Raw genomic sequence first — 24,601 nt, forward strand, 5'->3', positions numbered from 1 at the left:
ACTACTACATACCTGATTTTTCATCTTGTACTTCAAATTCTGCACCAGCAGATCCCAAAAGTGATGCCCCATGCTGTAACAATCTACATATATCAAATCTGTCAAAATTCAATCGATCTGTAGTAGGTGAATCTTCCATAGCACTTTCTGAAGTAGATTCTAAATGAGGTTGAAAAATATTTAATTCGATCATAAAGCCAAAGTGTAGAATGAAAGAGAACAGCATTACTTGGGGTGGTTGTGTAACATTTTTAGAAAAGTAAAAGGCAGAGGAAGTAAAAAAAGCTATTGTGGATTTATTTATGATCAAGTCTTACTTATGAATAAACTATTTAGTTGGTGACTCCCCTTGTACAAACTATCAGAATATCAGTGAGTGTACTTATAGCTGCTTTTCACTGCAAAAGCACATTATTATATGAAGAAATGCATCCCATATTGAAATATGTATGTTAAATATCGTATGTATCAGGACGCCTCGGTGCGTCAGTTTCAGGGTCCTAGAATCGAGTCCCACATCGGGCTCCTTGCTCAATGGGGAGCCTGCTTCTCCCTCTGCCCGCTGCTCCACCTGCTTATAGGCACACACTCTCTCTCTCTCTCTCTGACAAATAAATAGAATCTTTTTTTGCGAAAACAACTATATTGTCTCCAGTTACTGTTTAACTGTTTGAAAATACTACCAAGGTAACAGCCTGAGTTCATCATAGTGCTAATATGGAAAACAAACATATTCAGAGGAATATATTCATATATAAGCTAATAAGCACCATTCATCCCTGTATCTATGGAATATCTATGACACAAAGCAACTCAGGTAACCCAGGTAACAGCCTGAGTTCACCATAGTGCTAATCTGGAAAACAAACATATTCAGAGAATATATTCATATATAAGCTAACAAGCATAATTCATCCCTCTAAGGAATATTTATGACACAAAGCAAATATTCATTCAATAGGACTCCTCATAATATGTGCAAATTATAATCTCCTGGTAAACTGCTAAAATTATATATCCATCTGAGGCCTAAAAGTAACGTAAAATGTTTTATATTCCTCCCCAAAAAAGGTTATGCCATTATAAATTTTTAAATATATTATAATCGTTCATTGACTTAATAGTTTGTTTAGCTAGTACTTGCACATAATTCATTTATTAAACGAAAGTATAATTATATTTTAAGTTTTCCAGTGATGACAAGCAATCTTACCATAAATTTTAGTGCTGGTGTAACCGTTTCGTAAAAAGAATCTGAGTTTTAATATGTCTGTATATACCAAAATAAGCAGGGAAAATAAGCTAAAAAAGAAAAAGCTCCTTTCTAAAACAAGTTACAACTCCTTCTGGTTATATATTTCACTTGATGAGAGAGGACAAATTAATAGTTCCTCAACATAAAAGGTGCCAGATAAGTAAAGCAAAAATTTTAGACAAGCTAAAATGTATGATAATAGTGATGTTATCAAAGTGACTTGAAAATGAAATCAGGTTGAATCACATCAAATTTTCACTTAAGGGATGCCTGGGTGGCTCAGTTGGTTAAGCGTCTGCCTTCCACTCAGGTCATGATCCCAGGGCTTTGGATTGAGCCCCACGTCAGGCTCCCTGCTCAGCGGGGAGCCTGCTTTTCCCTCTGCCTAATGCTCCCCTTACTTGTGCTCCCTCCCTTCCTCTCTCTTTCTCTCTCTGACAAATAAATGAGATAAAAAAAAATTTTTTTCCACTTAACTAAAATGTATATCTTAACAAATTTTTTGAAGCAAATGTTCATTTTTAAATATTGTTGCAGGCAATCAGAAAAATAATTTCCACTACAAGACATCTAAAGGACACATTAGAAACTAAAGATTCCCCCCTCCAAATATCCATACATAATTGTGCTTAAATTTAGAAAATAATTACACTATTCTCACAGCAACAAGAAAAAACACTGCTTCAAATATTTATGCTGCATTGATTTAGTTTCTTTTTCTTAGGATGTAAATTCTTGAGGGAAGCAATGTCTTTAAATCAAGCATACTGTACAGTTAATAATTTAAAAATATATATATGAAAACATAGTTTATCTAGTAGTTTTTTAAAAGCATCACTGAAGAGGAGCCTGGGTGGCTCAGTCGGCTGTCTACCTTCAGCTTGGATCATGATCTCAGGTTCCTGGGATTGAGCCCCACATCAGGCTCCATGCTCAGCAGGGAGTCTGCTTCTCCCTCTCCCTCTGCCCCTCCCCACCCCTTGTGCGCTCTGTCTCTCAAAATCTTAAAAAAAAAAAAATGGTGAAAATCACTTTATTCATTGTCACTTGCCCTGACAAAGCTGCACCTGAAAATTAAGTCTTTAAATTAAAATCAAAATTATTAAAATATAAAATGTATAGTTAATTCTATAGGTAGATTTTTACTGCAAAATACTTTTATCACTCAACAGCACCTTGTTTGGTTCTTGGTATTGGATTCCACTCAGGTACATTTTTCACTATAGCTTCAACAGCTTGTCCTGCTGCAATCCGGGTATCCCAATTTGTACTCCTCAAATATATCAATACCTTAAAAAATTATAAGATAAAATAATTATACCAAAAATATTATTTGTTCAAAGTAACCAGAACAGAGAAATATAAATTTACTTGTTATTAATTTATAATTTAGCAGCCATCAGACTTTATATAAAAATTTATATAAAACACCTTGGAATTATTAATATCATTTACAAGATTCTATCATTCACAGGAAATATCACCATGCCTTAAAAAACAGGAAACTTTTAGTTAAAAAATAATTAAGTACATTTAAAAAATAACCTACCTTTTAATATAGTAAAAAGCAGAATGTATATTCATTTAGTCCTATTACTTAATACAACGGGTTAAGTTGTAAAAATTAGCAGAAAGACCAAATGAGTTCAGCAGGATTGGAAGATGTAAGATCAACAGACAAAAATCAACTGTTTTGCTAAATACTTTCAATAAACAATTTGAAAATAAAATTTTTAAAATCCCATTTATACTAGCACCAAAAAGTATAAAATACTTAAATGTAAACTTAAAGTACAAGACTCATATACTGAAAACTAAAGAAAAATTCAAAAATACCACTGAAAGAACTAAAATAAGATCTAAATAAACAGAAAGACACCTCACCTCATGTTTGTGGATCTAAAGATTTAATACTATTAAGAGAGTAATACTCCCTCAATTGATCTACTGATTCAACAAAATTCCTATCAAAATCCCAACTGACTTGTTTTGCAGAAATGGGCAAGTTGATCCTAAAATTTATATAGAAATGCAAGGGACCCAGAATCACCAAAACAATCTTGAAAACGAATAACAAAGTTGGTACACTCACACTTCTTGATTTCAAAACTTACTACACGTGAACAGTAATCAAGACACTGTGGTACTGGCAAAAGGATACATAAATCAATGGATTAGAATTGAGAGTCTAGAAATAAAACTGTCTATGGTCAACTGATTTTTTTGTTTTTTTACTCAGAAAATGTTAGCCACCATACAGTACATCCTTAGTTTTTGATGTAGTGTTCCACAATTCACTGTTTGCATATAACACCCAGTGCACCATGCAATATGTGCCCTCCTTCATACCCATCACCGGCCTATCCCAGTCCCCTACCCCCCTTCACTCTGAAGCCCTCAGTTTGTTTCCCAGAGTCCACAGTCTCTCATGGTTCATTCCCCGTTCTGTTTACCCCCCCCTTCATTCTTCCCTTCCTTCTCCTACCGATCTTCCTGCTATTTCTTATATTTCATAAATGAGTGAAACCATATGATAATTGTCTTTCTCTGCTTGACAAATTTCACTTAGCATTATCTCCTCCAGTCCCGTCCATGTTGCTGCAGATGTTGGGTAATCATTCTTTATGATGGCTGAGTAATATTCCACTGTATATATGGACCATATCTTCTTTATCCATTCATCTGTTGATGGGCATCTTGGCTCCTTCCGCGATTTAGCTATTGTGGACAATGCTGCTATGAACATTGGGGTGCATATGGCCCTTCTCTTCACTATGTCTGTATCTTTGGGGTAAATACCCAGTAATGCAATTGCTGGGTCATAGGGTAGCTCTATTTTTAAATTTTTAAGGGACCTCCACACTGTTTTCCAAAGTGGCTATACCAACTTGCATTCCCACCAACAGTGTAAGAGGGATCCCCTTTCTCCACATCCTCTCCAACATTTGTTCTTTCCTAGGTTGTCAATTTTTGCCATTCTAACTGGCATAAGGTGGTATTTCAATGTGGTTTTGATTTGAATTTCCCTGATGGCTAATGATGTTGAACATTTCTTCATGTGTCTGTTAGCCATTTGTATGTCATCACTGGAAAAGTGTCTGTTCATATCTTCTGCCCATTTTATGATTTATTTGTTTCTCGCGTATTGAGTTTGAGAAGTTCTTTGTAGATCTTGGATACCAGTCTTTTATCTGTAGCATCATTTGCAAATATATTCTCCCATTCCGTGGGCTGCCTCTTAGTTTTTTTGACTGTTTCCTTGGCTGTGCAGAAGCTTTTTATCTTGATGAAGTGCCAAAAGTTCATTCTTTTCTTTTTTCTCTTGCCTTTGGAGATGTGTCATGAAAAAAGTTGCTGTGACCGATGTCAAAGAGGTTGCAGCCTATGTTCTCCTCTATGACTTTGATGGATTCCTGTCTCACATAGAGGTCTTTCATCCATTTGGAGTTTATCTTTGTGTATGGTGTGAGAGAGTGGTCAAGTTTCATTCTTTTGTATATAGCTGTTCAATTTTTCCAGCACCATTTATTGAAAAGACTGTGTTTATTCCACTGGATGTTTTTTCCTGCTTTGTCAAAGATTAATTGAGTCTGTATTCTGTTCCATTGGTCTATGTGTCTGTTTTTGTGCCAGTACCATGCTGTCTTGGTGATCACAGCTTTGTAGTATAGCTTGAAATCCGGCAACGTGATGCCCCCAGCTTTGTTTTTCCTTTCAACAATTCCTTGGCAATTCAGGGCTTTTTCTGGTTCCACACAAATTTAAGGGCTGTTTGTTCCAGTTCTTTGAAAAATGTCACTGGTATTTTGATCGGGATGGCACTGAAAGTATAGATTGCTCTGGGTAGCACAGACATTTTAACTATGTTTATTCCTCCGATCCATGAGCATGGAATGCTTTTCCATCTTTTTTTGTCTTCTTCAATGTCTTTCATCAGTGTTCTGTAGTTTCTAGAGTATAGATCCTTTACCTCTCTGGTTAAGTTAATTCCGAGATAACGTATGATTTTTGGTGCAATTGTAAATGGAATCGGTTCCCTAATTTCTCTTTCTTCAGTCTCAGTGTTCGTGTATAGAAATGCAACTGATTTCTGAGCATTGATTTTTGTATCCCGCCACATTACTGAATTGTTCTATAACTTCTAGTAATTTGGGGGTGGAGTCTTTTGGGTTTTCCATATAGAGAATTATGTCATCCGCAAAGAGAGACAGTTTGACTTCTTCTTTGCCGATTTGGATACCTTTTATACCTTTTTGTTGTCTGATTGCTGTTGCAAGGACTTCTAGTACTACGTTGAATAATAATGGCGAGAGTGGGCATCCTTGTCGTGTTCCTGATCTTAAGGGAAAGGCTTCCAGCTTTTCCCCATTGAGAATGATATTTGTTGTAGGCTTTTCATAGATTGTTTTTATGAAATTGAGGAACGTACCCTCTATCCCTACACTCTGAAGGGTTTTAACAAGGAAAGGATGCTGTATTTTTTCAAATGCTTTTTCTGCATCAATTGAGAGGATCATATGGTTCTTGTCTCTCATCTTATTAATGTGTTCTATAACACTGATTGATTTGCGAATGTTGAACCACCCTTGCATCCCAGAGATGAATCCCACTTGGTCATGATGGATAATCCTTTTAATGTACTGTTGGATCCTATTAGCTAGGATCTTGTTGAGAATTTTGGCGTCCATATTCATCAGGGATATCGGTCTGTAATTCTTTTTTATGGGGTCTTTGCCTGGTTTGGGGATCAAGGTAATACTGGCCTCATAGAATGAGTTTGGTAGTTTGCCTTCTCTTTCTATTTTTTGAAACAGCTTCAGGAGAATAGGTATTATTTCTTCTTTGAATGCTTGGTAGAATTCCCCGGGGACTCCGTCAGGTCCTGGACTCTTGTTTTTGGGGAGGTTTCTGATCACTGCTTCAATCTCTTCATAATTAATCGGTCTGTTTAAATAATCAATTTATTCCTGTTTCAGTCTTGGTAGTTTATAGGTTTCCATGAAGGCATCCATTTCTTCCAGGTTGTTTAATTTATTGGCATAAAGCCGTTGATAAAAGTTTCTAATGATCCTTCCTATTTCCTTGGTGTTGGTCGTGATCTCTCCCCTTTCATTCATAATTTTATTAATTTGGGTCCTTTCTCTAATCTTTTGAATATGTCTGGCCAGTGGCTTATCGATCTTATTTATTCTTTCAAAAAACCAGCTTCTAGTTCTGTTGATCTGCTCTACTGTGCTCCTGGTTTCTAATTCATTGATCTCTGCTCTAATCTTGATCATCTGCCCTCTCGTACGTGGGTTAGGCCTGTTCTTCTGTTCCAGCTCCAGCTTCTTAAGGCGAGAATATAAAAGGTGCATTTTAGATTTTTCTATTCTTTTGACTGAGGCTTGGATAGCTCTGTATTCTCCCCTTAGGACTGACTGCCTTTGCAGCATCCCATAGGTTTTGGACCAATGTGTTTTCATTTTCGTTGGTCTCCAAAAATTGTTTGATCTCCTTAATTAGCTGGTTTACCCAATCATTCTTGAGCAGGATGGTTCTTAGTTTCCAAGTGTTTGAGTTTCTTCCAAATTTTTCCTTGTGATTGAGTTCCAGTTTCAAAGCATTGTGGTCTGAGAATATGCAGGGAATAATCTCAGTCTTTTGGTATCAGTTGAGACCTGTTTTGTGACCCAGTATATGGTCTATTCTGGAGAAAGTTTCATATGCATTTGAAAAGAATGAGTATTCTGTTGTTCTGGGGTAGAGTGCTCTGTATATATCTATGAGGTCCATCTGGTCCATTATGTCATTCAAAGCTCTTGTTTCTTTGTTGATTTTCTGCTTAGGTGATCTGTCTATTGCTGAGAGCGGAGTGTTGAGGTTCCCTACTATTAACGTATTATTATCTGTAATAATAATACTATAACATATTATTATTAACATATGTCTCTTTATTCTGGTTAAGAGTTGGCTTGTGTATCTAGCTGCTCCCCTGTTGGGGGCATAGATATTTATAATTGTCATATCCACTTGTTGGATACATCCTTTAAGAATAATATAGTGTCCTTCTGTAACTCTAACTACAGTCTTCAGTTTAAAATCTAACCTGTCTGATATGAGAATTGCTACCCCAGCTTTCTTTTGAAGTCCACTGACATGAAAAGTGGTTTTCCATCCCTTCACTTTCAGTCTGGATGTATCTTTAGGTTCAAAATGAGTCTCTTGTAGACAGCAAATGGATGGGTCATGTCTTTTTATCCAATCTGCAACCCTGTGGCACTTTATGGGAGCATTTAGGCCATTCACATTGAGAGTAATTATTGAGAGATAGGATTTTAATGATGTCATGTTGCCTGTGAAGTCTTTGCTTCTAAAGATTGTAAACTTCTGTTCTGTGTCACTCTTGGGGTCTTTTTACTTTTATAGAACCCCCCTTAATATCTCACGTAGGGCTGGTTTAGTGGTTATGAATTCCTTCAGTTTCTGCCGATCTTGGAAGGTCCTTATCTCTCCATCAATTCTGAATGACAGCCTTGCTGAATAAAGGATCCTTGGCTGCATGTTCTTCTCACTTAGTGCTCTGAATATGCCTTGCCAACTTTTCCTGACTTGCCAGGTCTCTGTAGATAGGTCTGACGTTATTCTGATATTTTTCCCTCTGTACATAGGATTTTTTTCCCCGTGGCCGCTTTCAATACTGTATCCTTGGATCTAATATTTGCGAATTGCACTATGACGTGACGTGGTATAGGCCTGTTCTCATTGATCTTGGGAGGGGTCCTCTCTGCCTCTTGGACACGAATGCTTGTTTCCTTTGCCAGATTAGGGAAGTTCTCAGCTACAATTTGTTCAAATATCTCTTCTAGACCTCTCTCTTTCTCCACCCCCTCGGGGATGCCGATGATTCTGACACTGGAACGTTTCATTGAGTCAGTAATCTCCTGTAATCTACATTCTTGAGATTGGATTTTTTCGAGCCAAGTTTCCGTTTTAACTTTCTCTTCTACCATCCCATCTTCCAATTCACTAACGCATTCTTCTGCCTCATTTACCCTGGCCGTCAGAGCATTCAGTTTAGACTGCATTTGATTCATAGCATTTTTAATTCCTGCCAGATTCACTCTCATTTCTGCCTTTAAAGATTCTATATTCTCCTTAACATTTTCGTTAATATTTTTTTCAAGCCTACACATCATCTTGACCATTGTTACTCTGAACTCCATTTCTGATAATTTGGTTATATCCATATTCATCAGTTCCGTGGCAGAGGCCACAGTCTCGGTCTCCTTTCTTTGCTGAGGGTTTCTCCTCCTCGTCATTCTAATGAGGAGAGGTTGTGGGGATGCACAGAGCCCAAATTATTGACCAGGACCCAGGCAGTGTGCACTTGTTTTATAGGGACCTTAGGGATGTGGGCTTCTTGATTTTTCAGCCTGCCTTCTGGGGGAGGGAGGGGCCTGCCACGCTGATACTCAGGCAACCCTATTTGGGTAGAGTTGCCCTGTCCCCTGCAAGGGGGGATGGGGATGGGCACAATGTGAACCGTTATTTCCAGGCTTTTGTTCTCTGGTGGCTTTCCCTGGCAGTTTTTTGTGCCTCTTCTGAGAGTCAGAGCAGCAGTGGCCGTATCCTAGCCTTTGTCTCAGAACAGAGAGATCGCAGTCCGCTCTCCACTGAGCTATCCTGGCCACTCTAACTCTGTTTCCGTCGGTGCTGCTAAAAACCCCACAGCATCCCGGGATGTGCGCCCCACAGCCACTCTCCCAGCCCTTGCTTCCAGGGCTGGCACGTCTCTGTCCTTTGTGCTTCTAACACTGCCAGCCGCCCCCGGTTCCCACATGCGGTTCTGAGCTCTCTGTTTCAGTGTCGTTTGCGCGCGCTCTGGAGCGCCAGTTTTCCGTCTGGTTGCATGCACGCTCCCGAGCTCCTGGGTTCAGTCTAGTTCGAGTGTGCGCTCCAGAGCTCCGGTTTTCAGTCTGGTCACACGCGCGTTCCCGGGCTCACGGTCTCAGTCTGCTTTCTCGTAGGTACCAGTCCACGAGTCTGGCCCACTCCCCAGCGCAGGTGGCTACTGCTTCCCGGCGCCCGAGGACAGCGACTCCCTCCCTCTTCCGTTTATCTTCCGATATCTGTGCACAGATTCACGGCTCCCTGCTTTATACCTCAATACGCAGCGCTGGAGACGTTCATTTGTAGAGATCCAGATGTATCTTCCTGTTTCTCAGGCTGATTTCATGGGTGTTCAGGATGGTCTGACAGACATCCACCTCGATTCAGGGGACCAGCTGAAGAAGGGGTCCCCTACTTCTCCACCATCTTTTTCCCCCCATCAACTGATTTTCAACAAGAGCGCCAAGACAATTCAATGGGGAAAAAATGGTTTTTTCCACAAATGGTGCCAGGGCAACAAAATAATGATTGTGAACCCCTACCTAATAACACACACACACATACACAGCCTCAAAACGAGCCATAAGTCTAAAAGTAAGATCTAAAGCTATACAATTCTTAGAAGAAAACACAGGGGTAAATCTTTGTGACCTTGGATCAGGCAAGATTTCTTAGATATGATCCCCAAAAGCACAAGGAATATGAAAATCAAAATTAATAACTGACTAAATCAAAATTAACAGCTTTTATACTTCAAAGGATACCATCAGGAAAGTGAAAAGACAACCACAGACTGGAAGAACATATCTGCAAATGAAATACCTCGTAAGGAGCTTGTATCCAAAATATATAGAGAACTCTTACAACTCAATATTAAAAGAACAAATATCCCACTTAAAAATGGGCAAAGGATCTAGAGGCGCCTGGGTGACTCAGTGGGTTAAGTGTCCATCCAACTCTTGATTTCAGTTCAGGTCATGATTTCAGGGTTGTGTGATCAAGCCCACACTGGGCTCCACATTGGGCATGGGGCCTACTGAAAATGCTCCTTTCCTCTCCCTCTGTCCCTCCCCCCCCCCCCAAAAAAAGAAGAAATGGGCAAAGGATCTGAAGAGACAGTGCTCCAAAACAGATACACCAAGGGTCAATAAACACATAAAAAGATGTTCAACATCACTAGTCACCAGAAAAATGCAAGTCAAAACTACAGTGACATATCACTTCACACTCACTAGTATGGAAATAATCAAAGTCAGTTAATAACAAGCATTGGCAAGGATGTAAAAAAAAAAAAAATCAGCTCTCTCATACACTACTGCTAGGGATGTAAAACAATGGAGCCAGTTTTGAAAATAGTCTGGCAGTTCCTCATAAAGTTAAACATAGTTAACTATATGATCCAGCAATTCTATCCACAGGTATAAACCCAAGAGAAATGACAACATACACCCCACACAAAAACTGGTACATGAATTTTCATAGCAGCATTACTCATCAAAGGCCAAAAAGTGGAACAACCCAAATGTCCATCAACGGATAAACAGATGTGGTATATCCACGTAATATACTCACATTCCAGCTATACAATGGAATATTATTTGGCAATAAAAAGGACTTAAGTAATGAAACAAGCTTCGATATGAAAGAACCTTAAAAATACTATTTTAAGTGAAGGAAACCAGTCACATTTATATAAAATTTTCAGAACAGGCAAATCTACAGGCAGAAAGTAGATTAAGGGTTGCCTAGGACTACGTATGGGAGGGACAGTGATGGAGAGTGACTGCTAATTGGCATGAGGTTTCTTTTTGGGGAAATAAAAATGTTTTAAAATTAGATTGTGGTGGGGCGCCTGGGTGGCACAGCGGTTGGGCGTCTGCCTTTGGCTCAGGGCGTGATCCCGGCGTTGTGGGATCGAGCCCCACATCAGGCTCCTCCGCTATGAGCCTGCTTCTTCCTCTCCCACTCCCCCTGCTTGTGCTCCCTCTCGCTGGCTGTCTCTATCTCTGTCAAATAAATAAATAAATAAAATCTTTAAAAAAAAAAATTAGATTGTGGTGATGATTGCACATATCTAAAATCACGAGGGGCACCTGGCTGGCAGAGTGGGTGGAGCATGCAACTCTTAGTCCTGGGATTATAAAGTTCAAGCCCTACACTGGGTATAGAGATTAGTTGAAAAAAAAAAAAAAATCTTAAAAAAAAAAAATCCTAAAAAAAATCTTTAAAAAAGTAAAATAAAACAACTGAATTGTACAATAAGCAGTTTAAAAAAAACAAAACCAAAAGGCAACAGGAAAACACTGAGGAGATAGAAAAGAGGATAAGAGGTGAGAAGGTACAAAAGACAAACTTTGCCTCTTTTGGAATTATTTGATGACAGCCAATATGCCAGGATCTACATTAAGATGACCAGAACTGAGAAGACTGGAAACCTCTTCTCAGTTCAGCACAAATTAGTTCTGCTCACTGTTTCCAGTTTCAGCTCATTCAGTCCCCCATCTTTTCCCCTGGTGTGAGAAGAAATGGGTATGCCTCTCTATGCCCCTACCTTACACATGAGTATAATAGTGTCTAATATGCATCCTTCTCCATTCTGAGAACATGGAGCCTGTGGATATCAAATCACTGTCTCTTCATCTACATATTGGGTTAGAAAGTCCTGATAATATCTAGGTGGTAAATATACTGGAAAAGACAGTTACTGTCAGCCCTCATGGTGGGAACCATATCGTACAGATTTGTATATTCACAAGTAAAACTCCTACTCATATGAATCAAGAAGGGACAAATGAGAATGAAAGGAGGCGGTAAGGCGTGCCTGGGTGGCTCAGTCAGTTAAGCATCTGCCTTTGGCTCAGGCTGTGATCCTGGGGTCCTGGCATCGAGCCCCACATCGGGCTCCCCGCCTGCTTGGTGAAGAGTCTGCTTCTCCCTCTTACCCCCTGCTCATATGCTCTCTCTCAAATAAGATAAAATCTTGAAAGGAAGGGAGGAAAGAAGGGAAGGGAGGAAGGAAAGGAGGGAGGGAAGGAAGGAGGGAAGGAAGGGAGAGAGAGGGAGGAAGGGAGAGAAAGGGAGAAAGGAAGGAAGGAAGGAGGGAAGGGGGGAGGGAGGGAAGGAAGAGAGGGATCTTGGGATTTCCATATTGCTCCCCAACCCTATCCTTTGTTCCTACCCTCCTTTCCACCTAAGCCCCCCAACACACAAAGCACTCCAGTTTTTACTTCGTATGCCAGAAAAAAAATTTTTTTTAAGATTTATTTATTTAGAGAAAGAGAAAAAGAGAACACATGCATGCAGGGGAAGAGGGAGGGTTGGGGGTAGGAGCAAAGGGAGAGAGTCTTCAAGCAGACTCCCCACTGAGGGCAGAACCCACACAGTGCTTAATCCCATGACCCACGAGACCACAACCTGAGCTGAAACCAAGAGTTGGACGTTCAACTGACTGAGCCACCCAGGTGCCCCTGCGTGCCAGAGAATTATTAAACACATGGAATGTGTTGCTTACCATCATCAGGCACACTTCTACAAGCTCAGAGTTCAGTAAAAATACAGCCATTGCTTAGGGAAAGAATAGGGGCTAATATTATGAAAACACTGATTCACCAAAGCAGAAAGCCTCCACTTTCAAAACAGGTGATAACTTAAAAGGTAATAACTAGCTTTTCATATATTTCAATCATTTCCCATGAGTACTCAATCCATTTGAAGACTGCCAACTATGATATAATTACTAGCCGTTAAGAACAAGTCAGACCACTAACAAACTAGATTAACAACTTAGTGCATTACCAAATTGGGTCAGATTCAAATTTGTGCCACAGGCAAAAGGTTGTATATTGTCAAATCCCTTAGACAATTAAACCTGATGTAAAAAAACCCCGAAATATTTTAAATCTTGTGACAAAAAAGAAAGACCAAATTAAAAAAAATATCTGGAGAAATAGTAAGATATTTAATGGAATTTGAAGACCACAAATTGCCACTAAAATAAGACAATTTCTATTGTTATATTCCTATCCACAGACAAATTTCTATAATTGCGTTATACTAAAAGAAAAAAGTTCTTACTTTAGATAAAAGATTATTTAGTTCATGGGGATGAAGCTTTACCACTTCTCCAAGTTGCTGTGCAGCAGCTTTTCTTGTAACTGGAGTAGTGCCAGTATCCAGTAAGATAAAAAGACGGTCAAGCCTAAAATAACAAAAATATAATGATTATTTTGAAATGTGTTTCCTCATAGGTGTAAGTTTAAGTCAATAAATGTATTGAGCACTTATGAATGAAGACCTATTCTAGGGCTGCAGGAGAATCTCTACTCTCAAGGAACTTGCAACTGGGGGTAGGGTAAGTAGGAAGGCAAGTACACAAATAATTAGAATACAGGGTACAATAACACACGTGTCAGCAAAGAAATACAAAGTGCTCTGAAGAGTGGGAACAGAGGGAGCAAATACTATATCCCTAACTGTGTAATACTGAAAAGGCTTCATAAAATAAATGGTGTATGAGATGGACCTTAAAGGTCAACCATGAAAGTCTTGGTTCAAGAAAGCAATGGAACGGGAGCTCTATTTTAGGAAGATTAATCTGGCAGCAGTGTGAAGCAAGAAGTGTAATGGAAGAAAACTTTTAGAAAGTTTTAGACTAAAAGTGCAGACCTAAACTGCCATCACGGCGAGAAGTCTAGAAAGAAGTTGGGAGAGGGGTGCCTGGGTGGCTCAGTCAGTTAAGCAGCTGCCTTTGGCTCAGGTCATGATCTCGGGGTACTGGGATAGAGCCTGACATCAGGCTCCGTGTTCATCGGGGAGTCTGCTTCCCCCTCTGCCCCTCCCCCTGCTTGTGTTCTTTCTCCCTCAAATAAATAAATAAAATCTTTTTTTAAAAAAATTTTTTTTAATTAAAAAAATAAAAGAAGTTGGGAAAGAGGCTGCAGAGGATTAACACACATGGTGCAATAATGAAATGTCAAGAAAATTAAAGGACTCTCAGACTCTGAATGTTAGAAAATGAAGATGTCATTTTAAAAAATGGGAAGACCTGGTGGAGAAAATATTATGGGAAAAGATGACAAGTTTACTAGTGGTGGGGACAGGATAGCTAGGAGAGACCAAAAAGGATAGCTGGAATAGAGATGTGAAGTTCAGGAAGAGTTGAGACTAAAGTCATTTGTACAGAAGTGACAAATGTGGCAATAAATAAGATCTCTGAGGAAAATGTTTCCAAAGGCATATAGCATAATGGCAACAATTCTAGAGCCACGACACCACAGTTCAAATTGCAATTCTGCCATTTATCCAATGAATAAAGCTTGGAATAGTATCATAATGCCATAATAGGTAAGAAGAAGTGGAACCCTGTGTTACTGTCATTTTGGAATACAAGAAAATCCTAAGGTTTTAGAAAGGCAAAGTCACAAGTAACTACCACCAACTAACCACGTATCATAATATAGGTCTAGCTTTCCTTTTTTTCTTTTTTAAGATTTTATTTAGTTATTTGACAGAGAGACAGCAACAGAGGGAACACAAGCAGGGAGAGTGGGAGAAGGAGAAGCAGGCGTCCCGCTGAGCAGAGAACCTGACGCAGGGCTCGATCCCAGGACCCTAGGATAATGACCCAAGCAGAAGGCAGTCTCTTAAGGACTGAGCCACCCACACGCCCCAGGTCTAGCTTTCCTATCACACTCCTAATCAGGCTCAAAAAAGCAAAGTAAATGAAGGTAATGAAAAGAAGGCAGCTTCATACTTCATATACGGAATAAATGGGTACTTAAAAAGATGGAGGATAGGGCGCCTGGGTGGCTCAGTCAATTGAGCATCCAACTCTTGGTTTCGGCTCAGGTCATGATCTCAGGGTGGTGAGATGGAGCCAGAGTCGGGTTCCACACTAAGTGGGGAGTGTGCTTCTCCTCTCCTCCTGCCCCTCCCCACCACTTGCACACGTGCACTCGCACGCTCTCTAAAATAAATAAATCTGTAAAAACATTTTTTAAAAAGATGGAAGATGACAAGGGGCAAAGTTATACTGACTGCCCAATCCTATACGAGAGGAGATTTAGTGAACACATTTTCAAATTTTATCTAATGAGGAATAGAAAGGTACCAATGAAGCTCATATTTTACTTCTGGGATTATTTTTCTACCACAAAGAGCTAAAAAAAATTACACAACAAAGCTCTAAAAGTCTTTTATAAGAAATGATAAACCTTTAAGAGGCAGATGAAATGGGCAGGATTGTTCTTTTCTTTTTTATGGTAGTATTTATCAAACTTCTAGTCACTAATAAGCACAAAATCATTGTAAGTAGTAAGAAACAGAACTAAAATAGATCTTTCTTGTTCAGGAACACTAACTGTACTATGAAAAGTTTTTAACTGCTTCAGAACAAAACACTAAGAGGTAAGGTTCAAATTTATAGTTAAGGGTATGTAGGAAGGACAAATTTCAAGAAAAATATGTGAGGTAATAAAAAAGCCAGTGGCATAAAGCAGAGTAATACAACACAGTTTCTGCTTCCAATATACTGAATGGCATACAGAGTGATTATAAAGAAATTAATTTTTATAAGACATGCAAAAATTAATTTACTTTATATATACACTATACATAGACACATCCCACCTGCTAACACAATATTTCTCCTTATTAATTCAAGGCTATCTAAATACTTGCCTTTACCCATTCATTCATCAGGTTTTGCTACAGGATTTGGTGAACAGTGACTCAGAGATTGTGGAAGAGAAGGGAGAAAAAAATTTTTTGACAGCTGGTGTTATTTGAAAGTTCTAAGACTAAGTCAGACACAAATCCCTTCCCCATAAAATGATTTCCCTCACCCATCACATATATAACTCTCAGAATGCCCCTTGAATTACTTTCATTTTTAAATAGAGTTGTGATGTTAAAGTTCATGAGAACCATCTCTGAACCTCCACAACAAACATCTGCACATTGCCATGACCATATGATTTTGTCCATGAAATTTGCAAAAAGAAATTTCAAACATCTGGGATGCCTTGGTGGCTCAGTCAGTTAAGTGTCTGTCTTCAGCTCAAGTCATGATCCGAGGGTCCTAGGATCGAGTCCCGCATCGGGCTCCTTGCTCAGTGGGGAGCCTGCTTCTCCCTCTGCCTGCCACTCCCCCTGCTTGTGGTATCTCTCGCTGACAAATAAATAAAACCTTCAAAAAATAAAATGTAAAAAAAGGCTTAAAAAAAAGAAATTTCAAACATCTATGAACAACTTTCTATAATTATCAAGACAAAAATTCATTTTAAATATACTATATTATTAGTTAGGGGTGTCTGGCTGGCTCAGTTGGTAGTGAGGCGACTCTTGATCTCATGGTCATGAGTTCAAGCCCCACAGTGGACATGGAGCTTACTTTAAAAATATATATATATATATTCCGGGGCACCTGGTTGGCTCAGTTGGTTAAGCATCTGCCTTCAGCTCAGGTCACGATCTCAGGATCCTGGGATGGAGCCCATGTCTGGCTCCCTACTCAGCAGGGAGTCTCCCTCTCCCTCTCCCTCTCCCCTCTGCTTGTAGTACTCTCTCTAAAATAAATAAAATCTTTAAAAAAATTTTTTTTCCAATTATATGGCAGCAAAATTACCAAAAATTAAATCAGTTTTATTACAAAGAATAGGTTAGTCTTAGGTTAAATTTATGCTACTGTTAAGTGGATCTGTTGCATGTATTCTTCATAACAATATCAGGCTCTTGGGGCATCTGGGTGGTTGATTTTGGCTCAGGTCATGATCTCAGGTTGTGAGATCCAGCCCTGCGTCTGGCTCCATGCTGGGCGTGGAGCCTGCTTGGAATTCTCTCTCTCCCTCTCCCCCTCCTGATCTCTCTCCCTCTCCTGCTCTTTAAAAAAAAACAAAAAACAAAAAACAAAAAACAAAAAAAGCCCACCTCACACTATTGGACTCTCTTATATGTATACAGTTCACATAGGTTTAGGACTTTTCTATAGAAAACTGGGGCAAAATGAAAAACAAACTAGACTGGAAGTTAGGAGACTTTTAAAGGTCCTACTTCCGTCACATGTTGGAGGACTTAGGGAAGTTTACTTAACTTCACTTAACCTCTTACTTTGGAGGGTAAAACTAGATAATTTAGGCATATTTTAGTTTTGCATCATTGTGAGTTTTCTTCTTTTTTCACTTTTTTTTTCTTATGTAACATAACATTTGTCGTATCTTTGACTTATTTGATGCCAAGTTCCTTAGACTGCACCTCTGGAAAGATTTCAACTACTACATAATTTTTTTTTCTGTAACAGAGATTCTGCATTTTTTTAAAGATTTTATTTATTTGTGTGTGTGAGAGAGAGAGAGAGAGAGAGAGAACACGCGCGCACCCACGCACAAGCAGGGGGAGCAGCAGGCAGAGGGAGAAGCAGGCTCCTCGTCAAGCAAGGAGCCTGACACAGAACTCAATCCCAATCATGACCTGAGGGGAAGGCAGATACTTAACCGACTGAGCCACCCAGGAGTCCCAGATTCTGCTCTTTTGAGCAAAAGCAAAACTGGCTGCAAAATAAACAGCATAAGGAAGTGACAATACTAACCTGTTTATAAATATGTGTGTAAAAGTTAAAAGAAAATGGACAGTTTCCAAAATTCTCCCCAATCATTTCCACTTACCTCAAGCCCCAATTACCATTCCTTATTCCTTAAAAAAGAATGGACTACTTACTTCACTGAGTAGATCTCTAGGCTTTGGAACACAAATTATCTCAAGTTCTCTCCTCACTACCTCTAAAGATTGCTCTTTACACTCATCCTCTCTATTTCAAATGGAAAGACTATCCTTACTCTTCTTCAAGGCTTAGATATTGTCCCACTGTTTCCCTGATATCATCACCTTCTATCCTCATTCAATTATCCTTTTTCTAATACCTCAAATCACTGCCTTATTAATCCATTCCCTTCTACCTTCAAATATGCAGAGCTCTGTCTCTAAAGAGGAATTAAACTACTTGACCTTCATCTTCTAGCACACTTTTTCTTTTTTACTGCCAAGCATCATGAATAAGTGTTTAAAATCACTTCTTTATTTCCTCACTATACACAATTTAATCCTTATCAGTCAAGTTTCTGTTCTCTTCAACTGAATGGCACACCTGATGGTCACCAATGAACTTGTAAACTCCAAATCCAATTTTTTTGGTTATGTCCAATTTTCTTGACTCTTCTACGAAATCTGATATCAGCAAGTACCCCATTTTTAAGATACTTTTCTTCCTAAGTTTTCACATTATATTACCCTGTTCTCTGAATTCTCAATTCTTTCTCTGGAATCCCTAACTCTTAATGTGCACATTCTCCCATATCCAATCCTTGGCTCCTCATCTCAGGAAACTACATTATTTGTTTAAACTATAACACAGTACAAATCATCCCCAACTCTAGTCCATCTGGGAGCCAAACTTTCAACTGCCTGGGGCACATAACTCCAAAGTAACATGATCTTATTGCCAGATTTACTTCCTAAAGCATCTTTTGATCTAATTATTACCTTATTCTAAAGCTGTCAATGGCTCATCATTACCTATCAGATGGTAATCAAAAACAAAAAAGTACCTCCCAAACAAGGACCTTTTTGATTTTCACAATTTCTTCTGTACCATTCTCTCCACTTAGAATGTCTTTTCTTGGCTCAATTCTTCAGCTAAATCCCATCCATCAAGATTTAAAGTCCTTTACCCTCTTGAAACCATCTCAGACTGCTGTATCATAGAGATGAAGTCCTCTTCTGAAATCTACATGAATTCTCACCTTGAATAACCATTTTGGTATTTGTTAAGCTGTTTTGTTGCATCTCTTACACTAATTTGTCACATGATGCCTTATGTTCATGAGGCTTCCCCTCCTTCAATGATTCTGTTTGTCTGCCACAATACTTTGCATCATGTCTCAGCCATGTCTTTGCTCAGTATTCAAATAATTCTTTAGTTGCTATTTACTATAATTAAAATTATAAAGGAAAGTGCAAGTTTCTTGGGGCCAAGTTTAAGCATCATTTTTAAGCAAAGAAAGTGTGTGCTAAAAAAAAAAAAAAAGTGAGCTATATTAGAATTTTTTTGTTTCCTTTGAAAAACACCCTAATCTGTAATAGCTGTATTATGTAAAAACAAGTTATAAAAATAACAGAACTGGGGGACCTGGGTGGCTCAGTCAGTTAAGTGTCCATCTCAGGTCATGATCTCAGGGTCATGAGGCCAGGCCCTGCATCATGCTTCACACTCAGCAGGGAGTCTGCTTGCAATTCCCTCTCTCCCTCTGCCCCTCCCCCCCAACAAGCTCTCTCTAATAAATAAATAAATCTTAATAAAAACAAAAACAAAAACAACCAGAACTGATGCTTAAGGTAATGTTTCAGTAAGTGATAAGATCAGCTCAGCAGTATTTCAGCATTCTGAACATCAAGGCAGTTATACCTGTTTCCAAAGAGCAAGCTGAGAAAGAGACCATGAAGTAGGCACTGTATTCCTTCAAAAATCTCCACCCTTCCTAAACTTTCCTTTAGTCCCCTGCTACCCAGCTTCATTAGAACCACACTCCAGGCCAAAGACCTTGACTCCTCTCTAACCTAATGCTGATCCTGTCTCACAGCCACACAGTTCCTCATGCCTCTCCTTATGCAAAGCCTTTTGTCCCAATGCAGTGTCATGTAACCTCTGCTCCTCCAGCAGCCAACTGTCCTGGGGGTAGCAGATCAGTTCACTCTCTCACCTAATCCAGGCCTATTTATCCTCACCATCTTCCACCTTGGTGGTAGCCAAACTTGCCTCCCTGAATAGAGGAATGGGGATACAAGAATACTTCTTTGGTTTTTTGGAGTTCTCCCTTCCTCTATCCAGAACAGCAGAATAAACACCACACAAGGGGAAGAACAAAGGTATGAGCAGACCAGGATCTGACAAGAGGGCAGTCTGACCTGTTACCCCACGGTAGCCAGCTATGAGGCAAGCAGGGTAAGCATCAGGGCCAGGACACAACGGAAAAGGCTGGTACAGTGAACTGGTGGGGGAGGGGAAAGGGCATGAGACAGGGTCAGTATTGTGTTGGGAGGGCAGGTAGGGCCCTTGGTGAGGGAGGGGTGTGACAGAAGCTAGGTGGTCAGAAGAGAAAGGAAGTTAAAAGAAGGGCTAATTGAGGAAACACAGTACTTACCACAATACTTCTTTTGGCTAAAACTTCTCTTGCAGAACAGCTAGTAGGAAAAAAATGCCATTCTTCATTCTTTGAAGGATAGACAGATGGAGGAGAATGAGGTAATAGATGTCAAGCTGTATGAAAGGTACCAAAGACTGGAAGAATAATTTAAATAAAATATAAGGCAATTATACTTGACAATACCTACTGGTTAAGAATTTACTGGTAAGAAATCTGGCCCATTTTCAATTTGGATTTTAATTCAAACAGAATTTTATACAAGACATGATTCATGTTTTGTTTACCAACCTGTGACTTCAGGCAATTGCTCTAAATGACGAGAAAAACAAAAGAATATATGGAAGTTTGCAGAGATTATGCTGGCAGCTGCAATCTAACCCCTCATCTCTTCAGCTGTTTGCATTATGATAATTCGTGAAGTAAAGATATAAAAGGATACAGAAAGAAATTACAGGTATTTTGAGCTATGTCCTAAGTTACTATTTCATCATTAATAAACAAATATATGTTGCACTGCCACTCCTAAACCATTTGAAGAAAAAAAAAAAGAAGATACGGCATGCCTGGCTGGCTCAGAACATGCAACTCTTGATCTCAGCATCATGAGCTAAGCCCCATGTTGGGGGGCAGAGATTACCTTAAAAAAAAAAAGTATAAATATAACTTCTTCAGTCTATTTCCGACCTCAATATTCTCAGAATAAATTTAAACTTAATCTCTTTGAAAAATAGTATAAGGTCAACTAGCAGAATACCTCACAAGGAAAGCTTTGTAACCTTAACTATCAGTCAAGTTTGTCCATTTTGTTATGCATTTTTTTACATTTAACAAAAGTACAGTAAAATTTAAAACAGAAACTATTTGAACTTTTTTACTTGTCTGTGTGACTTAGGGAATAGGAAAAGAAAGTAAATGTCTAATACAAACACTGTATTAAGTCTCACATATTATCATTAAACAAGAAAGTTATGGTCAAAAGAAAAAATTTCCAAGAAATTCTCTAGACCAATGTTTTTAAATGTATACCTTCTAGTTCATATTGTGGGTAATTTGAAACCATGCTAATGTTATATTCTTTAAACAAGGAAGATCACTTTAGGACACCACACAGTACACTGAGATCAATATGAAGATGTGAAACCACAGCAAAGCCAGGTGCAAGGCCAGGTGCATGCTACAATAAACTGCATTCCCTCACTACCACACTAGAACATAATTCCTTACAATAGGGACTCTAGGGGCACCTGGATGGCTAAATCGGTTAAGTGTCTGCCTTCAGTTTAGGTCATGATCCCAGGACCCTGGTATCAAGCAGGAAGTCTGCTCCTCCCTCCCCCCACCATGCCTGTGCTCACACTTTCTGAAACAAATAAATAAAATCTTTTAAATTTTTTTTCTTAAACGGGGAATCTATTTTTGTTCTCTGCTGTTTCTCTAGTGCCTAGAACATAGAAAGCATTCTACAAATACTCATTAAATGAATGCTGAAATAGTACAACCAAACAGTTATTTCCTTTAGGACATTTTTTTCTAACCTCTACACTTGATCCACCCATCAAGCTACAGCCTTTTGCATGACTTTATCTTAAAAAGAAAACCTAGGTTCTTCAGAAGAAATATCTGTTATTTTAAAAGTTCACACAAAATTGTGCACTTTAAAATGGTTAAAATGATGAATTTTGTTATGTGTATTTTATCACAATTTAAAAACAACAAAACGCTTTATATAAGTACTCTGAGGAATAAACCAAAGAAACGGGGAGGAATTTACCATACAGACTGAAATATAAAAGCTATATATCTCTTCTACCTTTCCTAGCTTTTTTGTCCCTTTTTTAAAGTATGAAATATTTGACATATTATTATTTACAATAGTTCTGTCATTCCTATAATGGATTGAAATGAGCAGTAATGGCCTAACAAACACAAGAAACCTGTGCTGTCTTAGAGATCATCAAGATCATTTTAGCATTTTCCCTGTCAGTAGGAAGGATCCACTGGAACTTCCCCCACATTAAGAAACTTCCTTGTATTTGGTAGAACAGGACTACTGAAACAATGTTTCTCTGAAGTATCAGCAATACAGAGAGAATTAACAAAACTGAGCAAAGTTCTGATCAAATGTAGCAATTTGTTTCTTCCATAAGAGGGTGTGTTCCCCTTTCCAGAAACCTTTCTGAACTCTGCATTATTTTCAAATGCAAAAATGTCACAGACCTGAGAAACCGTTTCTAATAATGCAGTCAAATCAAAACTACTGTCTAGACATTTTAGACATGATCTTTATAGCTTAGGTCACTAAGGAAAAATTCTCTAAGTTGTATTTTTTTTAATTTATATGATCAAGGGAAAAGTACGTTCCTATTAGCTAGTCAATGTACAATAGTCACCTCAGCCAATTATAGCAAAGGTATGAAAAACAACCTTAAAAAAAAACAACACAAAAACCTGTAAAAAGCCACGGTACTCAACGCTGTCACAAATTCACCATCTTCTGTAATAAACATATCTTAACAATGCTTCTAAGGCTGTCTTTACTGTTGATGGCCCAACCCCAACCAAGTGATAAATGATACTGGAGAAAGGCTCACAAAGCAAAAGAGCAGTATTCAAAGATTTAACAGTTATTACTTCAATAGTTTGCAAGCAACACTGAAAGCTGTAATATATATTAGTGTTTTTGCTGAGGTTGGGTTTGCGGGAGCAAGTGGCTAGTTGAATGAGCTTCGCTGACCTTCCAGCATTCACATCTTAACAGCAACATTGTTCTCTACTCCTACATTTGTATACTTGTCTCTTATTAAGGGTCTAAATGAGTCCACACATTTTCCAGTAATACTTCACTGCATTTTACTGAAAACTTCAAATGCTATAACTATATTTGGAATTTTAGAGAGTTTCAAAGTTTGTTTACAAGATTTAACTCTCCCACAAATCAAGAGTTGACCATGTATTTGATAATTTTGCCACATTCTTATAATTCAAAGTATGGTAAAACTAGACCTTTATAAAACTATATGCAAGGTCCGAAAAAATTGATCACACAGAGTGCAAAGTTGTATTATATCCAATTTGCATTATAAAAGGCCACACTATCACAGAATTCAATATGCTATACACTTTTAAAAAATAGTTCTGATAACATTATGTTTTTAAAATTCTAATCCTGGCAAATATCAAAGGTATAGTTAAAGTTTGTCTTCTTAGGGAAAAACTATAGCTGAACTATAAGGACTCACTGAAAAACACTGGAAATGTTCTACTACATACATAAACTAGGATAAAATCCTGACAGCTATTAAAACAAGAAACAAAGTCACTCGTTTGTTTAAAAAAAAAATGCGTAGGGGCGCCTGGGTGGCACAGCGGTTAAGCGTTCGGCTCAGGGCGTGATCCCGGCGTTGTGGGATCGAGCCCCACATCAGCTCTTCCGCTATGAGCCTGCTTCTTCCTCTCCCACTCCCCCTGCTTGTGTTCCCTCTCTCGCTGGCTGTCTCTATCTCTGTCGAATAAATAAATTTAAAAAAAAAATCTTTAAAAAAAGAAAGTGTGTAGAGCACCTACTAGGAGCCAAGCACTCTCCTGGAAAGAGAAAGATCAGACATGTTCCCTTATCTCCAGAGTGTATGTAAATCCAAGCAGGGAGAACAATTAAACAATTATAAAATATACAATGAGTGATGGAAGTACATATTGGCGCAAATAACTCAGATGAAGTAAAACCAGAGAAAGCTTCCAAAAGTGACGTATGAGCTTAGACTCCAAAACTAAGGTTGTACTAAAAACTAAGGTTAGCCAGATTTGGGGAGGGAGGTGGGAGGGCAAGAAAGAAATGTTCCAGACATAAAGAATAGGAGGTGAGAATACAGAATCAAAATGAAAGGGAGAAAGTTATGCAGGGAACCTGACACAAAGTGAAGCTAAAAAGGTGAAGCAGGAACTAGTTCACAAAGAACCTAGTAAGGTAAGTCTGTTAAGGAATTTGGACTTTATGCTAAGACAAAAGAAAACACCTAAAGGTTTTAAGGGAAAAATGACATTAAAATTTGCATATTAGCAAAATATGGCTGAAGTGAAGAATAAATTAGAGATGCCATGGGAGGCAGGAAGAGCAAATGGCTGCTTTTGCAGGTGTCCTGGATCAGAGATGATGGTGGTATGGAACAAGACTGTGGTAACTGGTATGGTAAGAAAGAAGACTGGCCGGAGAAAGATGAGAAAAAATAGACTAACAGGATTGGATTTGGTAACTGGCTGGATGGGGGGGGGGGGGGGGGAG

General features: G+C 38.7%; 1 protein-coding gene across 1 annotated transcript in view; it reads right to left on the reverse strand.

Moving 5' to 3' along the window:
* BTAF1 (B-TFIID TATA-box binding protein associated factor 1) overlaps window positions 1–24,601 on the reverse strand; it is a 126,051-nt gene that overhangs the window by 81,590 nt on the left and 19,860 nt on the right. Inside the window, exons 4-6 of the mRNA XM_040624685.1 lie at window positions 13,202–13,325; window positions 2,431–2,545; window positions 13–159 (exon numbers count right to left, since the gene is read on the reverse strand). Of these exons, the coding sequence (XP_040480619.1) occupies window positions 13–159; window positions 2,431–2,545; window positions 13,202–13,325 (386 nt within the window). The remainder of the gene's footprint in view (window positions 1–12; window positions 160–2,430; window positions 2,546–13,201; window positions 13,326–24,601) is intronic.

This window comes from Ursus maritimus, unplaced genomic scaffold (assembly GCF_017311325.1).
Source record: "Ursus maritimus isolate PB19 unplaced genomic scaffold, ASM1731132v1 scaffold_7, whole genome shotgun sequence".
Lineage (NCBI taxonomy): Eukaryota > Metazoa > Chordata > Mammalia > Carnivora > Ursidae > Ursus > Ursus maritimus.